Source organism: Fukomys damarensis, unplaced genomic scaffold (assembly GCF_012274545.1).
Source record: "Fukomys damarensis isolate Sample0158 unplaced genomic scaffold, DMR_v1.0_HiC HiC_scaffold_16, whole genome shotgun sequence".
NCBI classification, from domain to species: Eukaryota; Metazoa; Chordata; class Mammalia; order Rodentia; family Bathyergidae; genus Fukomys; species Fukomys damarensis.
This window is the reverse complement of record NW_022900928.1, coordinates 19,682,709-19,707,039: the sequence shown is the minus strand read 5'-3', so window position 1 is coordinate 19,707,039 and position 24,331 is coordinate 19,682,709. Positions and strand designations below refer to the sequence as shown.

At 40.4% G+C, this 24,331-nt stretch overlaps 1 protein-coding gene and 1 non-coding gene across 7 annotated transcripts in view; one reads left to right on the top strand and one right to left on the bottom strand.

The window, feature by feature from the left end:
• The window catches only part of Znf143 (zinc finger protein 143), a 63,546-nt gene that overhangs the window by 1,049 nt on the left and 38,166 nt on the right, over positions 1-24,331 (top strand). For 4 of the 6 annotated variants that reach the window (XM_010615292.3, XM_010615296.3, XM_019206221.2 and 1 more), the window contains exons 2-7: positions 9,693-9,811; positions 10,465-10,557; positions 11,425-11,508; positions 12,249-12,332; positions 13,588-13,784; positions 15,352-15,426. In XM_010615292.3, coding sequence (XP_010613594.1) covers positions 9,700-9,811; positions 10,465-10,557; positions 11,425-11,508; positions 12,249-12,332; positions 13,588-13,784; positions 15,352-15,426 — 645 coding nt within the window. In that variant the 5' untranslated portion in view covers positions 9,693-9,699. Of the gene's footprint in view, positions 1-26; positions 398-9,692; positions 9,812-10,464; positions 10,558-11,424; positions 11,509-12,248; positions 12,333-13,587; positions 13,785-15,351; positions 15,427-24,331 lie in introns of those variants that run through there. The other 2 variants (XM_010615293.3, XM_010615294.3) reach the window with 2 other exon arrangements.
• LOC117286473 lies at positions 3,368-3,470 on the bottom strand. Its single transcript, XR_004517640.1, has one exon. It is a non-coding gene; the product is annotated as a small nucleolar RNA U13 (small nucleolar RNA).

Here is a 24,331-nt window from a genome sequence, read left to right as displayed (position 1 = left end):
TCGCACCCGGCCTACGCGGGCTGCGGGACTGGCCGAGGGCCACTCGGGACCTCGCCTGCAGATCGCACCCAAGATTTCCTCCCACTCTCCAACAGAGTCCTTGTCTCCCTCGCATTCTCCCCCCTTAAGAGGCCTAGTAGTGAATATTAAATTTAGCAATTTGTCGTTCCCCTGTTTTCCCAGTTTTAGTCAAGAGTGAACAGATTTTTACAGTTCCTGGTAATGTTTTATTGTGAGACAACCAATTTTTTTTCCCTTCCTTTCTTGCTTTTATAACATTTCCCCCCACATTTTTAAAAGTAGTAAAGAATACCATTGCAAGCCCATTGTTTGAAATCAACTTCTGCCTTTGCTTACGAAGTGTCTAAATCAACTGGCAAAGCCAAGTGGGAATGTGGTGAGAAACTATAGATTGCAGCTTGATCTTTCATCTTACTAGAAGATACAGTACAAACTTGTGTGCTGTTGCTGTTAGTGAAAAATCTGTGTGATATTTAATACTTTTGCTGAGTACGTGATGTATTCATTGTTAGATGGTTAGTAAAACTGTGATGAAGAGATAGTCTCAAAACACCAGTAAGATGGACAAGTTTTATCCCGGCATACTTTGACTGGACGCTTTTTAAAGTGAATTGGCTGTACAAATATTTCCCCTCTTTTTTTTTTTTTTTTTATTTTAAGGTGGTGGTTGTTTTGAGACAGGGTCTCACTATATAGTTGAGACTGACTTGGATCTCACTATGTAGCCCAGGTCTGGTCTCGAACTCAGCGATCCTCCTGCCTCAGCCTCCCAAGTGCTGAGATTATAGGCATGCACCATCATGCCTGGCTCATTTATTTTACATTTAAAAAAAATTTTTTTTTCGCTTTTGGAGACAGGGTCTCACTATGTAACCCAGGCTGGCCTCGAACTCAGTGATCCTCTTGCCTCAGAGTTCGGATTACTCGGATTATAGGCTTGTGCCATTCCCAGCTGTACATTTCTTTTATGAAAGTCAGGCCCACTTATAGATATCAACAGTTAATTGTAGAACATGTTCATTACCCCAAAAAGAAACTACCCATTGCCATTTACTCCTCATTTTCTCTCACTGCCTCCTGCCAATAGATTTGCCCATTTTGGACATTTCAAATTTTTAGGACCATATCATATATGATGTATTGTGTGTGTGTGAGTGACCGACCGACAGAGAGACTGGTTTTTGCTTAGCATACTGTTTGCCAGATTTATTCATCTTATATGACTACTTAATTTCTTTTTCCTGCCATTTGATATCTTATGGACATAGCACATTTTATCCATTAATCTACTGATGGACATTTGAATTGTTTCCATCTTTATTTTATTTTTTTGGTTCCAGTGATCAAACTCAGGACCTTGTGTTTGCCAGGAAGTCACAGTGCCACTGAGCTACATCCCCAGCCCTGGTTGTTCCATCTTTTGGCTGTAACGTGTCATGCTTTTATGGAAATTTGTGTACCAGTTTTTGTGTAGACATAGGTTTTTATTTCTCTTGAGTATATATACCTGAGTAAAACTGCTGGATTATATTGATAACTGCATGTTCATCCTTTTTATTTATTTATTTAGGCTGTTTGAGACAAGGTCTTGCTATGTGGTTCAGGCTGGCCTTGAACTCATTCCCGTAGCCCAGTCTGGTGTCAAGATCCTCCTGCCTCAGCAATGGGGCTTTTGAACCTTTTAAAGAATTTTCAAACTGGTTTATGGCGTGGTGGCCTCCATTTGTAATTCTAGCACTCTGAAGACTGAGAAAGGAGAATCACTACAGGTTGGAGGCCAGCCTAGACTGCTTAATGAGTTCAAGGCCACTCTGAACTCATAGCGAGACTGTCTCCAAAAAAAGCAACCAAAAGTTGGTTTCTAAAATGGCTGTACCATTTACAGTGCTCCCCACCAGATACAAAGGTTCCGCTCTCTCCACACCCTTGCCAACCCTTCTCGGTCTTTGTGAGTTTGATTTTTGTTTCTCTGATGGCTAATGATGTTGAGCATTTTCAAGTCACCTTATCAGATGAATGATTTGCAAACTTATCAAAGCCCTTTGCTGAGCTTTGGGATATTGCTGTGAAGTAAGGTTTCGTTTGTATTCTTTGTAGAAAAATGATCTAGCTGGATTGGAGAAAAGTAATCTGTTTAGCTGATATTCCTTATTTAAAATGTGCATATCGTTTATGATCATTTGAGGAGAACTTTCCGAGTCTTGAGGTTTTCATCATTACTTAGTTTTGAAGAGTTTTTCTGGGGGAGGCTTGAACCCCTGACCTTTACACTGAGCTACATACTCAGTCTCCCCCGCCCCTTAGTACTGCTGATCAAACTCAGGACCTTGTCCTTGCAAGGTGTTGCGCCACTGAGCTAAATCCCTGCCCAAGGTGGTTTTGGTTCTTTTTTTGTTTTTTTTGTTTTTTTGTTTTTTTTTTTTTGAAACAGGGTCTCACTATGTAGTTGAGACTGACCTCAAACTCACTATGTAGCCCATGCTGGTCTCAGTGATCCTCCTGCCTCAGCCTCCCGAGTACTGGGATTATAGGCATGTGCCACCACGCCTGGTTGGGTGGTTTTGTCTTTAAATATGGGTTTAGATTGAGAATACTCCCACTTTCTCAAAAATATGCTTTGAAAATAGTGAACATTTTTTCTATATATTTTCTTTTTTTTTTTAACAGTGTTTTTGTGGTCATTCCCCCCGCCCGCCCCAGAAGTACTACTAATAGCCCTCTTATTATTGTTGTTTGGTTTGGTACTGGAAATTGAATTTGGGACCTTATACTTGAGAGGCGGGCATTGGAACCACTGAGCTAAATCCCTGGCCCTATCTATATATTTTCTTATAAATCTGTAATCCCATTTTAAAACTGTGCCTCAGTCGGAAACCCTGTACCCTGTGGAAATATTTAACCATTAATTGGATTTCTTAAAATTCCAGTCCAGTCTGGGCATGATGGCGCATGCCTGTAGTCCCAGCATTTATGAGGCGAGGCAGGAGGATCTTTGTGAATTTGAGGCCAGCCTGGGCTACATAGTGAGTTCAAGGCCAGCCTGGAATACATAGTGAGACCTTGTCTCCAAAAAAAAAATAAAATAAAAATTTTTTTCAGCTCATTATATAGTACTTTACTAATATTGGCTATACATTGAGTTCAGTGATTTGTTGTGTTTTACATTTATCTAAAAGACTAAAGATCCCTATTTTGTAGGTAATTCAGCTAAAGTTAGAGTAACTTGTCTAACTATTATACAGTAAAACTGAAACATGAACCTGTGACTGAATCAGAAGCTCATGCTTCTGATTTTCAGTACCCTGCGGAATTTATAATAACCTACCAAGTATTCTTTAGTTTTTCACATCAGACAGGTAATATGCCAACGTTATAACAAGGTTTGTGTGAGGCACATCTCATGCACTGTGGCATGAACACCCAGTCATCATGCTCATAAACTGAAAGATCAGTCCTCTCCTGTTTAACACCTAAAATACAAGGTATCATCTGGGTATTGCAGCATCACACCTGTAACTGCAGCACTCTGGGAGGCAAAGGCAGGAGGATTGTATGTATATATGTGTGTGTGTGTGTGTGTGTATGTGTGTGTGTGTATATATATATATATATATATAGTGTATGTGTGTGTGTGTATATATATATATATATAGTGTATGTGTGTGTGTGTGTGTATATATATATATATATATATATGTATATGTAAAAGGAAGAATTAGATGTGTTCTAGGAAATAAAGGCAAGCATGGTTGGATAATGCAGGTATAATGAAGGAGTACAATTACAAAGTACTCTGTAACATGAGTTGTAATGAACCCATTAGATTTTGTTATGTGGCTTCAGAAATCTAAAGACCTTGTAAGACTCAGTTGGGTGCAACAGCCCTATCAGGTGAATATCTCCCCTTCCCCTAAGGATGGACCCATAGCCTTACTAGTGATCCAGCTTTTCTTTTCTTTTTTTTTTTTTTGTGTTGGGGATGGAACTTGGGTGCTTTCATTTGCAAGGCAGGCGGCGGAACCACTGAGCTAAATCCCCAGCGTGATCCAACTTTTTTTTTTTTTTTTTGGTACCGGAAATTGAACTCGGGTCCTTGCGCTTGTGAGGCAGGCCACCAAACCGCTGAGCTAAATCCCTGGCCCTATCCAACTTTTTTTGTTTGTTTGTTTTGTTTTTTGAGACAGGGTCTCACTATGTAGTTGAGACTGACCTGGAACTCACTATGTAGCCCAGGCTGGTCTCGAACTCACAGTGATCCTCCTGCCTCAGCCTCCTGAGTGTTGGGATTACAGGCTTGCACCACCACGCCTGGGATAAATTGTATTTATTTATTTATTTATTTTTGGTATCGGGGATTAAACTCTGGTCCTTGGCGCTTGCAAGGCAGGCCACCGAACCACTGAGCTAAATCCCCGGCCCTTAAATTTTAAATTTTAAGACAGAGCCTCTCTAAATCACTGAGTTACCCTGGCTGGTCTTGAACCTTTGGTCCTCTTGTCTTGGTCTCCCTGAATCCTGGGATTACAGGTGTGCACCACCACACATGTACATGCATGCATACATAGTCATACACACACACACACATATGTATATGGCTTTTTTTTAGTAGTTGTTTGTCTATGATATAAATAAAAATCTAAATGGCAATAATGGTTGATGAAGTTGTGAATAACTACAGACCAGATTGGAAAGTAGCTAGAATGTCAAACTGAGGGACGAGATTTAGTTCTGTAAGCAGTATGATTATAAAATACTTCAAGGAATAATTTTTTTTTTTTTTTTTTTTTTGAGTCAGGGTCTTGCTATATAGTTCAGGCTGGCCTTGAACTCACTGTGTATCCCAGGCTGGCCTCGAACTCGTGGTGATCCTCCTGCCGCAGTCTCCTGAGTGCTGGGATTACAGGCATGCACCACCACACCAGGTTTAGGGAAGAAATTTTTAAATCAGAAAGCATTCTATCCAGAGATTAGTTTGTATGGATCTTAAGTTTTGCTTTTTTTTTTTTTTTTTTTTTTTGGTACTCAGGACCTTGCGCTTTCGAGGCTGGCAGTGAGTGGCACCATTGAGCTAAATCCCTGGTCCTTTGTATACCTTAAAAGAACCCAAAGTAGAATGGGTCATACTTGGGATTTTTGTTAAAAGGTGGTATTGAACAGATCCACTGACCAGTTTTCTGAGGTAAGACTTTGGTCTTTTGCCAGAGTTTTGCAAACAAGTCTGAATTTGCCTTGTATATTTAAATTAAGACATTTAAAGTGTGTATATATATATCTTGGAGGGGGATACCAGGAATTGAACCCAGGCCTCATATATAACAGGCAAGCAATCTAGCACTAAACTACATTTGTAGCCCATTTTAAATTTTAATTTTGGGATAGGGTTTTGCTAAGTTGCCAGGCTGACCTTGAGCTAACCATCCTGCCACAGCTTCCTGATTAGGTGGATTTACAGGTGTGTGCCACCATGCCCAGCAATATATATATCTTTTTGTTTTGTTTTGTTTTGTTTGGTTATTTGAGACAGGATCTCACTGTGTATTTGAGACTGACCCGGAACTCAGTATGTAGCCCAGCCTGGTCTTGAACTCACAGCGATCCTCCTGCCTCGGCTTCCCAAGTGCTGGGATTACAGGAGTGCACTACCACGCCTGGCTTATATCATTTTTATAGTTCCCTTCTTTAACCTCTTTTTTGTGGTACCAGGATTGGAACTCAGGACCTTGCACTTGCAAGGCAGGCAAGGTGCCACTGAGCTAAATCTTTGGCCCTTGACTAGTCATCCATCTTTTTTTTTCTTTTGGTACCACGGATTGAACTCAGGACCTTGCATTTGTGAGGCAGGCAGCAGAACCACTGAGCTAAATCCTGGCCTCTAGTAATCAATCTTTTATATCAGACGAGTTTCTTATATAATATCCAGTCAGAAAAGATGTAAAACAAGCATACTTATACTGTTGCTGGTGGTAATGCAGTTATTTTTAAGAAGTTCTGACACACAGACATGCATGGTGGTACATGTCTGTAATCCCAGCACTCAGGAGGCTGAGGCAGGAGGACTGCTGCAAGTTCAAGGCCAGCCTGGGCTACATAGTGAGTTTAGGGCCATCCTGAACTGTATAGTGAGAACCTATCTCCCCCAACCCCCCAAAAAGTTATGACACACGAGGTAGGAAAATTGCAAGTTCAAGCTCAGCCTGGACAGTTGAGTGACTTAGCAAGACTCTGTCTCAAAACAATAAATTATTATTATTATTATTATTATTTGGTACTAGGGATCAAACTCAGAACCTTTGGCTTGTGCGACAGGTGCTGTGCCACTAAGCTAAATCCTCAGCCCTTAACCTGTTGACTAGTAATTCATCTTTTTTTCTTTTGGTACCAGGGATTGAACTCAGGACCTTGCACTTGTGAGGCAGTCAGCAGAAACACTGAGCTAAATCCCTATCCCTTATTATTGGTTTTTAAACAATTTATTATTTTGAAGGGCTGGGGATTTAGCTCAGTGATTCCATCGCCTGCCTCACGAGTGCAAGGTCCAGTGTTCGATTCCTGGAACAAGAAAAAAAAACCCAAAAAACAGTGGGGATGTAGCTCAATGCAAAAGGCCTTGCATTCAATCCTCAACACCTGCCTCTGAAAAAATACTAGTAACAGCATAGCTATTCGGGATGCTGAGACAAGAGGATATCAAGTTTGAAGTTACCTGGATACCGTGGGGCATGGTGACTCATGCCTGTAATCACAGCACTCGGGAAACTGAGGCAGGAGGATTGCTGCAAGTTCAAGGCCATTCTGGGCTACATAGCAAGACCTTGTCTCAAAAAACAAACTGGCCAGAGATTTAGCTCAGTTGCGCTGTGCCTGCCTTGTAAGTGCAAGGTCCTAAGTTTGATCCCTGGTACCACACACACACACACACAAAAAGAACAGGCTAGGGATAAGGGAGGCCTAGGATTCAAGTCCCAGTACTTACAAAAATAAAATGATAGCAGGATTTGGCGATGTAGCTCAGTGGTAGTGTGCTTGCCTCACATGTTCAAAGCATGCAGAAAAAAACAAAAAAGTAATGACAACAGATTGTAATAACCATACAACTGCTCATATTTTTAGTCCAGTAATCTTTTTCTTTCTTTTTTTTTTTCTTTGAGTACCAGGGATTGAACTCTGACCTTGGGTTTGCCAGGCAAATGGGAACCACTGAGCTAAATCGCCAGCCCTAATCCAATAACCTTAATCCTGGGAGTTTAAGCATATAATCCAGTCTGCTTCTCAAAAATTTTTTCTTTTATTTTTTTTTAATTTTAATTTTTTTTCTTTTTTACTTTGTATTTTTTTTGCGGGGGGTACCAGGGATCAAATTCGGGTGCTTGTGAGGCAGGCGGCAGAACCACTGAGCTAAATCCCCGGCCCTAAAAATTTCTTTTTAGTTTAGGAAGTGTTTGTTTTTTGAGACAGGGTCTCACCACGTTGTTCAGGCTGTTCTTGAACTTACTGTGTAGCCCAGGCTGGCCTCCAATTTGTAAAGATCCTTCTGCCTCAGCTTCCTGAGTGCTGGGATTATAGGCCTAGACCATCACACCCAACAAATTAAAAAAATTTTAATGGCAAAATATGAGCCTGGAAAAAAAATGTGCCTAGTATATATATAAAAAAAGGCTGGGACAGGGGTTTGACTCAGTGGTTCTGCCACCTGCCTTGCAAGTGCAAGGGCTGGAGTTTGATCCCGCGTACCAAAAAAAAAAAGCAAAGTGCTAGCCAGATGTGGTGGTGCACACCTGTAATCCTAATACTTGGGAGGGTGAGGCAGGAGGATTGAGAGTTGACAGCCACCCCGGACTTCACAAGTTTAAACCCAGCCTGCCCTACATAAGGGAGACCCAGCTGCAACAACAGGAATATGCTGTCTGGAGGAGGGTTTATTAGATTTATGCTTCAGTATGAGGGAAAACCAGGCACTGACTGACCCCCAGTCATCTGAGAGGCTGCTTAGGTAGGATGCTTATGAGGTGTGAAGGGTTCCCTTTCTTACTTGATAGGCCTCTGACTGAAAGAAGTATCTCCTGGAGCTGTGCTTGAGCAGCCACAGAAAAATTAAAAGTCCCTCTTGGGAAGGGTCAGGCCTTCCCTCCTGTCTCAGAGCCTCCTTTGCATAAGAGACCCCTGAGATGTCTCCGGAGGAAAAAAAGGAAATGCAGAGATCAGGCCTGAGGATGTAGCTCAGTGGTACAGTGACCCTCCTGCCTCAGCCTCAGGGGCTGCGATTATAGGCATGGCCCACCACGCTTGACAGCCCAAGAATTTTTATGGCACTTCAGAGCTGTTACATTTAACAATGTCAGATAAATTATTGAGTCTGAAAAGTGTTTTGTAAATATGAAATCTGCACATTTATTTCTGACTAGAGGTACATGTTCTTTGCATGTATATTGACATATTCAACATTCTTTTAGGACAAGGTCTACTTTATTAGAGATGTTAAAAGTTGTGCATCAGTAATTTTATAGTTGTTCACCATTGTTTTGCTTTCCTTCCCCGTGACAAAATAAGCAATTTGAGTAATAAAATGTTAATATGTACATTGTTCATTTGGGGGAAAAGTACAGTTGTAATTTACATTGTAATTTAGATATGGCAGTGACACTTTGTTTTGGCGGTCCTGGGTCCTAAACCCAGGGTGCTGTACCAATGAGCTGTATTCCTTGACCCCCTCTTTTAGCCAGAACTGTTCTTTTTCTTTGGTATTGGGGATCAAACTTGGGAATTTAATGCTTGTGAGGCAGGCAGCAAAACCACTGAGCTAACTCCCCAGCCCCTAGCCAAACCCTTTCTTAGTTGTCCCGGTGGAACTCAAACCTAGAATTCTCCTGCCTCCGCCTCCTTCAGTGGTAGGATAACAGGTGTGGCACAGCTTCAAATGGCATACTTTTTAGCAGCACCTTCCATAGTGATATTTGGAATGTGTCAAAACTTTTCTCTCTGCTGCTTCCGTTCCTCAAACTCCCTAGTGGTCCTGAGAACAAACCAGGGCATACCTGGCAAGCTGTTCTGTTAGTAAGCTGTGTTGTTAGAGCTACTTTCTTGAGATTTAAGATGTTTTTTTTTTTTTTTTTTTTTTTTTTTTTAGATTTTTTTTTTTTTTTTTTTTTTTTTTTATACTGGGGATTGAACTCCAGTCCTAGTGCTTGCAATGCAGGTGGCAGAACCACTGAGCTAAACCCCCGGCTCTTAAGATTTTTTGTTGTTGTTTTATTTCATTTGTTGTTATTTTAATATTCTTTTTTTTGGGGGGGGTACCGGGGATCGAACTCAGGTCCTTGCGCTTGCAGGGCAGGCCACTGAACTGCTGAGCTAAATCCCTGGCCCCCCCCCGTTTTTTTTTGAGACAGGGTCTCACTGTGTTGTTGAGACTGATGACCTAGAACTCACTATGTAGTCCAGGCTGGTCTTGAACTCACAGCAATCCTTCTGCCTCAGCCTCCTGAGTGCTGGGATTACAGGCATGTGCCACCATGCCCAGCTGTTTTAATATTCTTATCCTGCATTTTATGTGAAATTTCATTTTTAAAAACTATTTGCATCCTTAGCAATTTTTATGGCTCATAAGCATTATAAGTAGATTTTATTTCACATGCGTCATTCTTTGTACTCAGTTATCTATATTTTACTTCCAGGTAAAAAATGTTGTTAGCCCAAATAAATCGGGATTCCCAGGGAATGACGGAGTTTCCTGGAGGAGGAATGGAGGCACAGCACGTCACCCTATGCCTCACAGAGGCAGTGACTGTGGCAGGTGAGCAGCAACAGTTGAGGGGATTTTGTGGGTTTAGAAATAACATTTATCATAAGGAAAAATTTAAAAACATTGAATTTACTCCCCTGTACCTCATTTAGTTAGCAGCACCAGAAACCTAAGCCTTTCTATGAGCTTTTTTTTTGGTACCGGTGATCAAATTGGGGCCCTTGTGCTTGTGAGGCAGGTGGCGGAACTACTGAGCTAAATCTCTGGCCATCTAATGAGCATTTTTAACTTGATATGAATTCTGGGTATAGTAGGACTGGGAAATATTTTTGTAAATTGAGCTAAATCTCTGGCCATCTAATGAGCATTTTTAACTTGATATGAATTCTGGGTATAGTAGGACTGGGAAATATTTTTTTGTAAATGCTGAGAGTTAAGCAACCTGTCTTTTGCTTAATGTTCATTTTTTATTTATTTTTTGTTGTTTTTTGAGACAGGGTCTCACTATGTATTTGAGACTGACCTGGAACTCACTTTGTAGCCCAGGCTGGTCTCGAACTCACAGCAATCCTCCTGCCTCAGCCTCCCCAGTTCTGGGATTACAGGCGTGAGCCACCACACCTGGCAATGTTCATTTTTTAAAAAATTTAATCAGCATACCCATACTGTGGTTATCTAAAGTAAATAATTTTGTTTTATAATAGATGGTGACAATTTAGAAAATATGGAAGGTGTAAGCTTACAAGCAGTGACACTTGCAGATGGCTCTACTGCTTACATACAACACAACTCAAAAGGTATGTGCCTTATTCATAGCTGATTGGTGAATACTGGTATTGGTTATTGGTGATTTATAACCTCGAAGTTGAAGCCCGTAGCAGTATACGTTCTTTTCGGTCTCTCTTAGAGATGCTGTATTACATGTATTATAAGTTATTTCAGTTTAACCTGAATTCTGTTTTGATAATTGGGGATACCCTTTGAGAGATATAGAAGATGCTTAAGGCTAGGGTATCAAAATTAGTTGGGGAAAATGGTGGGTGCATGTTCCTGACCTATTTCTCTTAAGACCTTTCTTGCTCTTTTACCTCAAGTTATTATTTAACATTGTTACTAAACATAAAAGTGAAGACATTTGGTTTTGCTTAAATACCATTGTCTTTGAATCAGTGTTTACTTTTGCTCCAAGAAATAGCCAGAAACTCCTTGTTTTTATGGAAACCTACTGAGCACACAGTAGACGGGTCTGTATAGCCCCCAGCCCCCAAGGGTAAGAATAACAGCTGGCTTCACAGGCACTGACACCCCTGTCACGTACACTGGCGTAGCTGTTAAGCTTCCCCATGGTCAGGGTCACTGCTCTTAGGTGGCTCTGAAAGGTATGTAGAGGATCACCTTGTACAGCCTGCCATCATGAGCCACTCTTCCTCTTACATTCATCTGATTGAAACTCAAGGGGAGAAAGGATGGCTGAGGGAGGATTTTCTGCTTTCTGTAGGATCACTGGATGTGTTATTGAATTGCCTCAGAACGTTGAGGGAAGAATCAAGATGAACAAACATGAGCTTAAGTAGTGTATGTTTTTATAGTTGATATTATTTTGAAATTGTATAAAGCTTTAACTTTTTTTGTACTAACTTACTGGCTTGAATCATTTGTTCCAGATGGAAAACTCATTGATGGGCAGGTCATTCAGTTGGAAGATGGTTCTGCTGCATATGTTCAGCACGTACCCATACCTAAAAGTAGTAAGTATTTAAGATACAACACAGGAAACCCTCCTGATGCTTAGTCTCGGTCTTTGCTGCTTTCCACTCTTTCTTACTACTTCAACTTGGTCCCAATTTCTAGTCTTCCTTCTTGAGGAGTATCAGTAGAAGCCACAGAGAGGATCTGTAGAGCATTTTAGCTTAGTTAGGACTTTCTTTCAAATATAATGGAGAGCCTGGCGTGGTGGCACACGCCTGTAATTCCAGCACTCAGGAGGCTGAGGCAGGAGGATCGCTGTGAGTTCAAGACCAGCCTGGGCTACATAGTGAGTTCCAGGTCAGTCTCAACTACATAGTGAGACCCTGTCTCAAAAAAAAAAAAAATGTATATATGTTGCGTGTGTGTGTGTGTGTGTGTGTGTGTGTGCATGAGAAGTTGTTGCTGGGCCACCAACTAGACTGCTGTGGGCAGCAGTCCTAAGGGAACATACCTTATTTGAGCCAGATCCTACATATCATTCATTTTCCTCTTTTTTCTCCTTGTATATATTTGTATAACCTTCATTCCCTTGTATATGTTTGTAAAACAAGTATTGTTATTTTTTACCATTAAGCATTTTTCTAAAGAAACCTTACTGAAATGACTTCACATTTCAGAGACTCATAAAGCAAGTGTAGGCTGCTTTCTGTTTAACGGCTTTTGAGTCTGATGTTGCTAAGTGAGTGAACTGGAGTGTGCTGGGAAACCTGGGATCTAAATGTAAGCAATTCCTCTTGAGCAGGGGACAGTTTGCGTCTAGAGGATGGTCAAGCAGTGCAGTTGGAAGATGGGACCACGGCGTTTATTCACCACACCTCCAAAGGTACAGTAACTTTGGAAATATGTAGACCAGAAGGGAGAAGTGCGAATGGGGGGAAACTGAGACCTGCCCTTAGCTGCTGAACTGTTGTCATGTGAAAGAATTGTGTTTGTTCTTTGAAGTGCAAGTCGGCAGATTTGGGCACAGTTTAAGGGAAAACTTTACACTTCCAGCTGTCCAGGAACAGTTTGGAACAGCAAACACCATGAGCTTTGGAGTCAGGCTGATAATGCATCCAAATCCTGCTTTCCCTACATTTGTTAGGTGCTTACTTCTTTATTTTTTGAGACAGTGTCTCACTATATAGTTTGGGCTGTCCTGGAACTCACTGGCCTGGATCCTTCTACCTCAGCCTCCCAAGTGCTGCGACTGTAGGAATTTGCTACCACACCCAGCTGTAATTTTTTTGGTTTTGTTGTTTCTTTCTTTTTTTCCCCCTGGTACAGGGGATCAAACTCAAGACCTTGCCCTTGCCAGGCAGGCACGGCACCACTGAGCTACATCCCAGGCCCTGGCTGTAGTTTTTTATTGTTGTTTGTCTCTTGTTGTACTGGAGATTGAACCCAGAGAGTTCTGAGCTACATCTCCATTCCTTTTTTAAAAAATTTATTTTGAGATGGGGATTTTACTAAGTTGCTCAGGTTGGCCTTGAACTTGTGATCCTCCTGCCTCAGCCTTCCATATAGCTGGAATTGTAGTCATGCACCACTGTGTCCAGCTCGTTAGATTTTGTTAATTTTCCTGGTCCCTAAGGAAAGTGATAGTATTACCCTGTACTTCAGATTCCCATTTGTACAGTGGGGGTGATAAATATACCTGCCTTACAGGATTTTTGTGAGAATTAAGTACAATAAGGCCTATAAAGCAGATGATGGTCGATTGCTTATAGTAACTACTCAATAAAATTAATTCCCCTATACTTTAAATATGCAAATGATTTTACTTTTTTGAGGGGGTACCAGGAATCGAACTCAGGTACTTGTGTTTGCAAGGCATGCAGCAGAACCATTGAGCTAAGTCCCTGGCTTTTTACCTTTCGTTCTTTCTTTCTTTCTTTCTTTCTTTCTTTCTTTCTTTCTTTCTTTCTTTCTTTTTGGGGGTATCTGGGATTGAACTCAGGATGTTGCACTTGCTCGGCAGATGCAGTGCCACTGAGCTACATCACTGGCCCGTTTTACTTTTAATTTAATGAGTTTATCAGAACATGGTGGAAAACATTTTACCTTTAATTTAATGCCCTTCTCTTCCACTCCCTCAGATAGTTACGACCAGAGTGCACTACAAGCAGTTCAGCTGGAAGATGGCACCACGGCCTACATCCACCATGCAGTGCAAGTCCCACAGTCTGACACCATCCTGGCTATTCAGGCTGATGGAACAGTGGCAGGGCTGCATACCGGGGATGCCACCATTGACCCCGACACCATCAGTGCTTTGGAACAGTATGCAGCAAAGGTATGGCGTTTTACAGCGTCAGGACTGTCCAAAGGGCTGCAGTGTAGCTCTGAGGTAGAGCACTGGCCAGCATGTGGGAGGCTCAAAGCTTGATCTGTAGCACTATTTAAAAAAAAAAAAAAAAGGCCCAAATACAGCCTTTTTATTTTTCATGAAAAGAAAGTAAAAAGCACACTTACGAACTTATCTAGGGCCGGGGATTTAGCTCAGTGGTTCCATTACCTACTCGCAAGCACAAGGACCCAAGTTCGGTCTATGGTACCAATTTAAAAAAAAAAAAACAACAAAATTTACCTACTGTTCAGAAATAGTAGAAGAAAAATAAGTGGGCCAAGCATGGTGACTCATGCCTATAATCCCAACACTCAGGAGGCTGAGGCAGGAGGATTGCTGCAAGTTCAAGTCTAGCCTGGGCTACATAGTGAGACTCTCTCAATAAATAAATGAATACAAACAAACAAAAAAAGGGAATGGAGTAAAGTCTTACAGGAAACAAATCGATAGCAAGAAACACACAAAAAGAGATATTCAAGAATGAATAACATAAAAAAAATAACAAAATTGGGCCGGGTATTTAGCTCAGTGGTGCTGCTGCCAGCCTTGCAAGTGCAAGGTCCTGAGTTTGATCCCTGGTAACCCCCCCAAAAAAAAGGAAAGAAAAGCAATAACAAAATATTTATGAATTAAGAAGTAGAAATTAGAGATTAGAAAAAGTGAAGGAAAGTCTCAATTAGATGTTTTTTTGCAGTACTAGAAATTGACCTCAGGACCTTGCACTTGCAAGGGCAGGCATAGCTCCACTGAGCTAAATCCCTTGCCCTCAATTCGGCTTTTTTTTTTGCTGTTGTTTTTTTTGAGAGAGGGTCTCACTATGTAGTTGAGACTGACCTGGAACTCACTATGTAGCCCAGGCTTGTCTCAAAGTCACAGCGATCCTCCTGCCTCAGCCTCCTGAGTGCTGGGATTAAAGGCGTGCACCACCATGCCCAGCTAGGCTTTATGTTGAAAGTTCTGATTTTTGATGTGAATATGATGGCATGCACTTGTAATCCCAGCTATTTGGGAGGCTGAGGCAGAAGGATCCTTTGAGTCTAAGAATTCAAGGCCAGTCTGAGCAGTATGGCAAAACCTTGCCTTAAAAGGTGAGGGTTGGTTGGAAGGTTTGATATTTTTCCTTAGGTTGAACATATATTTCTTTTTTTTGTTGTACAATTTTTTTTTTTTTTTTTTTTTTTTTTTTTTTTTTTTTTTTTTTTTTTTTTTTTTGTTCCTGGGGATTGAACTCAGGCCCTTGTGCTTGCGAGGCAGGTGGCAAAACCACTGAACCAAATTCCCAGCCCAGAACATATATTTCTCATGTAATTTAAAAGGTTTTTCCTCCATACTTTATTTGAGAGGTATTCAGACATACAAAAATAAATCACCTACCATAGACCATTATGAAAATATAAATTTGGAGCTGGGTGTGTAACTGAGTGCTTCCCTAGCATACATGAAACCCTGGGTTTAATCCCTACCACTGCAAAAATAAATAAAACTTTTTAAAAGTTTTATTTCATTCCTGTAGGTGTCCATTGATGGAAGTGAAAGTGTAACAGGTACTGGGATGATTGGAGAAAATGAGCAAGAGAAAAAAATGCAGGTAAGTAAAGCTGCTTTGTGTATGTAAGAATTTCTCTGAGCATTTCTAGGCCTTTCTGCGGGTAAAAGCAACAATAGAAAACCTTTCTAGGAAAATCTCACCAATTCAGAAAAACTGAGTATTAGGCTGCAACTATCTCAACTTACTGGGGTTCATTCATTGTGGCAAAGTGGCATTACAAAACAGATTCCAAACATCCAGGTGAAACTTGTGTTAGAATCCAAGGCAGTTTTTCAGATCCAGGGATCTTTTGTCCGCCCCCATTCATGGTGGTTTGTAGATCCTTTTTTTTACTTTTTTATTTTTTATTTTTTTTGGTTTTTTTGAGACAGGGTCTCACTATGTAGTTGAGACTGACCTGGAACTCACTATGTAGCCCAGGCTGGTCTCGAACTCACAGCGATCCTCCTGCCTCAGCCTCCCCAGTGCTGGGGTTACAGGCGTGCGTCACCATGCCCAGCTGCAGATCCTTTTTCTGGGACTCTCTCCTTACTGTGACTAACTCTTGCTACTTTGCTCTTTGTATGTTTTAGTTTCGTCTACTTCCAATGGATTTCTTTTGTATTTTCCCTTTCATATTCTGAGAGGGAATGTCCAGCCTAGCTAATTGTCCTTGTTCCTGCTGAGGAAAGCTGATGGTACCTTTTGTAGCTGACTGCTTCCTGGACTGCAAACAGCCTGTGGATTGGCTTCCCTCGATTCACATGCTCACCTGATTCCAGTCATTGGTTGCTGCGTAACCCAAGTGACACTCTAGGACACCAGTACTTCAAAAAGCTTTTGTTGAGAGCCTGGCATAGTGGTACATACCTCTAATCCTAGTACTCTGGAGGGCTGAGGCAGGAGAATTGCAAGTTTGAGCCTAGCCTGGGCAATTTAGCAGAACCTGAGTAAAGAAAATGTGGCATTTATATACAGTGGAGCAGTATTCTGCTATAAAGAAGGATAAACTTGAATCATTTATAGGAAAATGGGTGTGCCTTGAGACCATAATGTTAAGTGAATAAATCAGACACACCAGCTTAAATACCACGTGGTTTCTCTTATATGAGAATTGAGTTATAAATAATTAGAAGAGCAAAATAAAAGATAGCAGGAAACAGGGGAGATGAATTTTTTGCAACTCTTATTTATTTTTATTACATGTTGAACTGATAATATTTTAGACATATTACATGTATTGTGTTAAAATAATTACTAAAATTAATTTCACCAGTTTTATTTTCCTTTTATATTATTATGGCTACTAGAAAATTTTTAATTCTATATAGACTTACATTTGTATTCATACTGTGTGTTCTTTAAGGCTAGACCAGAACTTCTTTTTTTTTGGTACCAGGGATTGATCTCAGGACCTTGTGATTGCGAGGCAGGCATGGTGCCACTGAGCTAAGTCCTGGGCCCTTTAATTATTTTTCTTTTCATTATAATTTTTTAATTAATAAATTTTATTGTATCTCATTCCTCTCCTCAAGCCCCCTCCCCTCCCTATGTACCAAAGCTTTGTTTCCTTTTTTCCTTCTATTTTCACTTTTTTTGACCCTTCCTTCCTGCCTTCTCCTTCCTCCCTTGTTCCCCTTTCCATTTGAACACTTTCTTCCTATTGTCCAACACCCATTGTACATCTCAGTCCTTAATTTCCACAGTTTCTCACACCAGAGAAGCACTGTGATATTCAAACATGTGCTCAATTTATTTCACTTAAAAGTGTGGTCTCAGGATCCATCCGTTTAACTATAAATGTCTGAAGCTGATCCTTCTTTATGGCAGGGTAGTACTCTGTTGTATAAAAAAACCACATCTTCTTAATTCACTTGTCAGCCGATGGGCATTTGTGCTGTTTCCAAGATTTAGCTATTACAAAGTGTGCTGCTAGTTTTAGTTTTTTCAGAAATCTCCACACTGATTTCCATGGTGGTTGCACCACCAAAACAACTTCTAAAATTAAAAAATAATAATAATAAAATAAAATAATTCTCTAAGCCAGGCATGATAGCACATGCCTACAATCCCAGTACTCAGGAGGCTGAAGCAGGAAGATCACTGTTGAGTTCCAGGCCAGCCTGAACTACATAGCCAGATCCTGTTTCAAAACAAAACAACAAAAATTATTCTCTGAAGTGATTGGGTATTTATGATATTGGAGGCTGACGGCCCAGTATGTGCTATTTAAAAAATCCAGCCTATCCTAAAGTATTACAGTAAATAAACAGAACCTATAACTTTTTTTTTTTTTTTTGATACTGGGGATCAAACTTGGGTCCTTGTGCTTGCGAGGCAGGCAGTGGAATCACTGAGCCCCACCTAACTTTTTTTTTTGGTATGGGGGATCAAACGTAACCCTGTGCTTTTGAGGCAGGCGAAGCACCACTGAAATCCCCACCCCTATAACCTTTTTTTTTGGCTTTTTGAGACAAGGTCTCAGTGTGTAGTTGAGACTGCCCTGGAACTCAATATGTAGCTGAGGCTAGTGTCGAACTCACAGTGATCCTCCTGCCTCAGCCTCCTGAGTGCTGGGATTATAGGCGTGCGCCACCACACCTGGCTTCCCCTATAACTTTCTTTTTTTTTTCCTTTGGTACCAGGGATTGAACTCAGGACCTAGTGCTAGCAAGGTAGGTGGTAGAACCACTGAGCTAAAAAATTCCAAGCCCTATAACTTTCGATTTTATCTTTTGGTGTCCCTTTTATTTCTGAAAGGAATTGCATATGTAGTCATAGCTCTGTTTCTATCTTTGAAGAGATGAGTAGCTAATGCATAATAGATTTCTTTTGTGGTCTCAATTTTTTTTTTTTTAGTGTGTAATAAGTAGCTATATTTGTTGAAGATCACAGGATGCTAGCAGTGGGAACAGGAAAAAGGGTGAAGGGAAAAAAGCGTGAAAGGAAAAATATTCTCAAGTGCAAAGAGAAAATAAAAAGGGAGAAAATGGTGAAGAGGGAAAAAAGGGCCTTAGTTTTGTTTTTTTGAAATAAGGTCTCACTATTTAGCTCAGGCTGACCTCAAACTTGTGGTGATTTTCCTGCCTCAGCCTCTGGAGTGCTGGGATTACAGATGTGCTCCTGCCATGTCCGGCCTGTGGTTTTGTTTCTAAAATGAGGTTTTTTTTGTTTGGTTGGTTGGGTTGTTTTTGGTACCGGGGATCGAACTCTGGACCTTGCACTTGCCAGGCAGGTGGCAGAACCACTGAGCTAAATCTCCGACCCTTAAGTTGTTTTTTTGTTTTTTTTTTAATTGTGATGTTTATAGTTTAGAATACTTTCATTTGTAATATGAAGATGGTATTTGTACTACTAAACTGACCTTTGTCCTCTGAAGTATTTTAAACATAGTTCTCATGTGAAGGTATTTTTGCCGCAGACTTAGACAATGTTTGGGGACTGTTGGGGTGTCCAGCTGGGGGAGTACTGCTTGTCACCTAGTGGGTAGATGTCTCACAAGGCACAGCAGAGCCTCACAACACTTATCCTCTCAAAATGTCAGTAGTGCTGAATATGGAAACAGCAACCTAAAATAATCAATTAAAGATACCTGTGTGGGGCTGGGGATTTAGCTTAGTGGTGCCATGCCTGCCTCGAAAGTGCCAAGGTCCTGAGTTCAATCCCCGGTACCAAAAAAAAGGAAGACCTGTGTGTTCAGATGTGAGAACTGAGAATGGTGGTGAGGACTGACTGTGGCTATTTTCATTCCCCTTTGGCTGTACGACCCTTAACTGAGTTGAGAACTTAACACAGTATTGAAATAGCATATGATTTATAAGAAGAAAATAAAACCTGGTTGAGTTTGGTATCCGTACCTGTGTGACTTTAAGCAAGTTGTGTAACTTCTCTAAATCCGAGAGTTCTTATCTGTCACAAGATCAATAATAATCTTTGCCTTAGATATCTTGATGAGGCTATGAAAATCAAATAAGACTTTGATGTAATTCAAGGGAATACTATTTGTAAATTTGTTAGCATTTATATAAATGTTGTTTTAATGTTTTACATGTTATAATACCAGGCTTTTTCTCTTTTTTGGGGGGATTTGAGACAGGGTCTCACTGTGTATTTGAGACTGACTTGGAACTCACTATGCAGCCCAGGATGGTCTGGAACTCATAGCAAACCTCCTGCCTCAGCCTCCCGAGTGCTGGGATTACAGACGTGCACCACCACGCCTGGTGCTCCCCCTGTACCCCAGACAGGTCTCACCATATAGCCCAGTCCAGCCTTGAACTTGCTAGATTAGGGTAAGTTAGTCTTGAAATTGATGTCTTCCTGCCTCAGCATCTGGAATACTAGAATTATAAGCAAGCACCTGTAATCTCAGCCTTTTCATGTTTTTTCGTTTTTTTTTTTTTTAGTAAAAAGTTTGGGTTTATTGACATATTATCTCCATGACATGTGCTGAACAATATTTTTGCATCACAAAAAAGCTTTAGGAAATACATTCAAGATTGAATGTGTTCCAGTAACCCTTTACTTACAAAATCAAGCAGGCATGCTTTGGTCCAAACACTGCATTTCCCCAAATTTTAATATACAGCCCTGACAATATTCTTCTAGAATTATATTTGTGAAGACAGGCTAATAGAGGAGACATGTTTTCCTTTGTGTTTTATTCTTTTTTTTAAAATTGAATTTATTGGTACATTCTAGGTATACAGTACAGTTACATTCATTACTGGGATCTTGTACCTTTACATGCCAGGTCTTGGTTCTCATTTTTTCCTCTTGTCCCCACCCTCCCTTCACCCTCCCCTCCCCTCTTCGTGGTTTTCTAACAATTCATTTAAACTAATTTTATTTACTTTGGAGACCAGACTTCTTTGATTTGGAAATGTTTTAATGAGAGCCGTAATAGTAAAAAAAACACGCAGAGCATCTAGCAAGCACACAAAAAAAACAAGCTAGGTTGTAAGGATATGGCAGAGTTTGCAGGAAGTCAACATTAGGGACTGGTGGACAACTAGGCCTCACAGGAACTAGAAATGCAAGGGAGTCCAACCTCACTCCTTTTTTTCTGCTTCCCAGCACCTCCAGGGGGCTTCAGTGAGTCTCTTGACATCTCTGCTTCCTCCTCATTGCCGACCAGCCTCCCATGTGTGTCTTCATTGAGTTTGCACATGGCTATTTTTAGCCATGCTCTCTTAGATTTGTTACTCATGCCCAGCTCAAGATTTCCCTTTGTTTTTTAGGTCAAATTATAGCAAAGAAAAATTTGTAGACATAGCTTAACTTTCTTTTTGAGACAGAATCTCACTGTGTTGCCCAGGCTGGCCTCAAGCTCCTGTGCTCAAATGGTCCTTCTGCCTCAGCCTCCTAAGTCCTGGGACTATAGGTGTGTGCCACATCACCTGGCTCAGCTTGACTTGGTTATTTTGAATCTCTGTGTACCTTTGAGCTCTCTGCATCCTTTTGTCTCCCAAGTGCTAGGATTACAAGTGCATACCTCCACGTCTGGCCTTCAGCCTGCTTTTTTTTTTTTTTAAATATTGAAAATCTACTTTTTAAGATAATAGCTGCCAGAAATATATTGGTGTTGATATTCCAGAGAGAAAAAAGAAAATACAAGCATTTTATGATAAGCATTTATTTGCCTATTCATGAAATTCTAAAGAATATACTCCAATTCTGTCCAACATTATAGCTTAGGAGTTTTGTTTTGTTTTGTTTTCTAGTACTGGGGATCAAACCCAGGACCTTGCACTTGCAAGGCAGGCTCAGTGTCACTGAAGTAAATCCTTAGCCCTAGAATTTTTGCTTGTTCATTTGTTTGATTTTTTTTTTTTTTTTTGGTACCGGGGATTGAACTCGGGTCCTTGTGCTTATGAGGACCAATTAGTAGCAGATCCACTGAGCTAAATCCCCAGCCCTTTGTTTGGTTTTTTTGAAACAGGATCTCACTATATAGTTCAGGTTGACCTTGAACTCTGTGTACCTGGCTGGCCTCAGACTCACGACCGTCCTCCTGCCTCAGCCTTCTCAGTGCTGGCCACTCAGGAGTACTGTGTACCACTGTGCCCAGCCCTAGATACCTGTTTTGCTAGTGGTTTCTTTTTCTTTTTTTTTTTTTTTCCTTTCAAATCTTCCAGGCAATGCCAGTATTTTCCATGGTTCCCTAAAAATCCAACTGGTATCACACTTCTGTGCTTAGTTTTTTTTCCCTAAAAGAGAACATATTATTAAAAATTCTTCAAGTTGCTTTCATTTTATCATCCTTCAAGAATATAAATTATTTACACCATAATATACACATTTACACACATCAGATACTAAGCATTACATCTTTCATGCCTTTTTAGTAAGTAGGATTCTAAGATGGAAATAGTAAAATGCAATGGTTATCCTCAGCTCTGGCAGTCTCTCACTCTCCGACTTCACTAGTTACACACCACTGGGCTACTGTTTCTGAAGCCTGCGTGGTTAACAGCTTGAGTTTTAGAGCTAGTCTCACTTCACATCTTTTGATCAAGGGTGATTTATGTTACTTGATCACTCTAAGTCTCATTTTTCTTATTTGTGGATCACAGATATTTAATTCTTTGTTTGTTTGTTTTTCTGTTTTGGTACTGGGATCGAACTCAGGCCCCTGCATTTGCGAGGCAGGTACCAGAACCACTGAGCTAAATCCCCGGCCCTCACAGATGTTTAATGCATTGAGTGGGCATGAGGCACCAATTCGTTTATGCAAAGCACCCACTGCAGGGCTTTCCTTACGTGCACTCCTCAGGAGGTGGTAGCCACCTTTTCATTGCCAAGGTCTTAAACCCAGTCCTGTGTTCACCACTGGATTGCATCTCCTTAAAATACAACAGTCTTGTATTTACGCCTGGGACTTCTAAGAATGTTAAAATCAGGAGGGACCTATGTTATCTATCTAGTTTGGTGCTTTTAAAACTTCTTTGGGGGAATACATGGGAGAGGTCCTAGGAATTTTTTTAGTTTTCTGAGACTAGCAGGGCTTTGAGCCACCCACAGCTGCTTGGTCCAGCAACAGCACCAACACCTTTATTTGTTTTTCAACGTAGAATGCTTCATAGTATTTTATCTGCCAAGGAGTTTGATTCCTTAAAAAGCAAGTCACTAATGAGTTAGTGTAATATATTGGTTTTTTTAAATTATTTATTTATTTGGTGCTGGGGGTCAAATTTAGGAACCTTGCACTTGCAAGACAGACAGCAGCACCACTGAGCTAAATTCCCGACTCTAGTATAGTATGTTCTTGATACAGATAGGCAGATAGGCCTGTGTGACTGGTATAATCTCACATAGAAAATTTATGACAGCTAGAGTTATCTTTGCACTCTCAGAACATACTTTATGCATAAATAGCAATGAAATTATTTTCTGTGCATGATTTTAATAAGATGATTAATACTTTACTGGTTTTATCTTCTAAATTGCCTTTTTGACTTAACTCTTCTGATAATATAAGGTATAATTAAAATATACAGTGAATGCTTATATTTTAAAAAATTTATTCTAGTTAAAGATACAGTGCCATCAACCTCCCTCAGGTACTTCCGTTTGCTTCAAATATATTTATCCCATCATCCCTGCCACTTTCTGAAGGAGTTCTGGAAGTCCTTCTGAGTGTTTCACTTAGTGTGATGAAAACGTGGTGAATGTTGTTGTGGGGTGCCACCCGAGAGAAAGGCAGGCTCATAAGACGTTACGCTGTGTCTTCCTTCACCTATTCACGGATCTGGTACCACGCAACTTCTTGCTCTTCCCCAAAGTCAAAAGCACCTTGAAAGGTAAACATTTTGAATTGGCTCAGGACATCAGGGCAATCACGAGAAGACAACTAAAGACCTGAAAGAAGACTTCCAGAACTGCTTCAGAAAGTGGCAAGAATGTTGGGATAAGTGTGCTCAGAGCAAGGGAATAGTATTGTGAAGGAGATTAGTAGCAGTGTGTCTGTAAAAAAAATTTAAAAGGAGAAAAACACTATAAACATTTTATATATGTTTCTTTGGTACCAGGGATCAAACTCAGGTCCTTGTACTTGCAAGGCAGGCGCCGGAACCACTAAATCCCCAGCCCAATTCACCATATTTTTTAATCATATCACATATATCAGATACATAATGTAGAAGTATCTTAATAGTGATGAAATTTGAAGGGTTTTGTTTTGAGACAGGATCTAACAGTGTAGTTCAGGCTGGCCTTGAACTCGCAGCAATTTTCCTGCCTCCTTTCAAGGGAAATTTGAAGTTTTTAGAAGAGGGGTAGGAAGAACTGTCCAAACAGAAGAACTTTTTATAATCAAAGGTTTGAATTGTGTCTGGAAGAAGTAGATACTTAATTTGAGGGTAAGCTACATAATATAACGAACATGAAAATGAAAAGGAAGTTTAGGACCATGTTTGAGAAAAGTTGAAATATTATCCTAAAGAGCAAGCCTAGGCAATGAAAGCAAAAACAAGACTTTAGAATTTTATTTTGCTTTATTTTTTGAGACGGTCTCCCTATGTAGTTCAGGCTAGCCTTGAACTTACTATGTAGCCCAGGCTGGTCTGGAAATTGAGGCAATCTGCCTGCCTCAACATCCTGAGTGCTGGGACTACAGGCATGCATCACTATGCCTGGCTGACATTAGAATTTTAAAATGAGGGACTGCTCAAAACAGCTCTGTTTTACAACAAGAATTCTGATAATAGTGTAGAAAAGAATGAAAAGATAAAAAATGGGACCAAATGAAACATGTATAATCATAAGTATGCAGTAGAGAATGATGAAAACAAAAGTAGGGTAATAATTATGGAATAGAAAACAAAAGATGACTCTACTGATAATGTAGGGTAAAAAATGGACCGGTTGGGGGCTGGGATTTACCACAGTGGCCCTGCACCTGCCTTGAAAGTACAAGATCATGAGCTTGATCCCTGATACAAAAAAAAAAAAAAAAAAAAAAAAA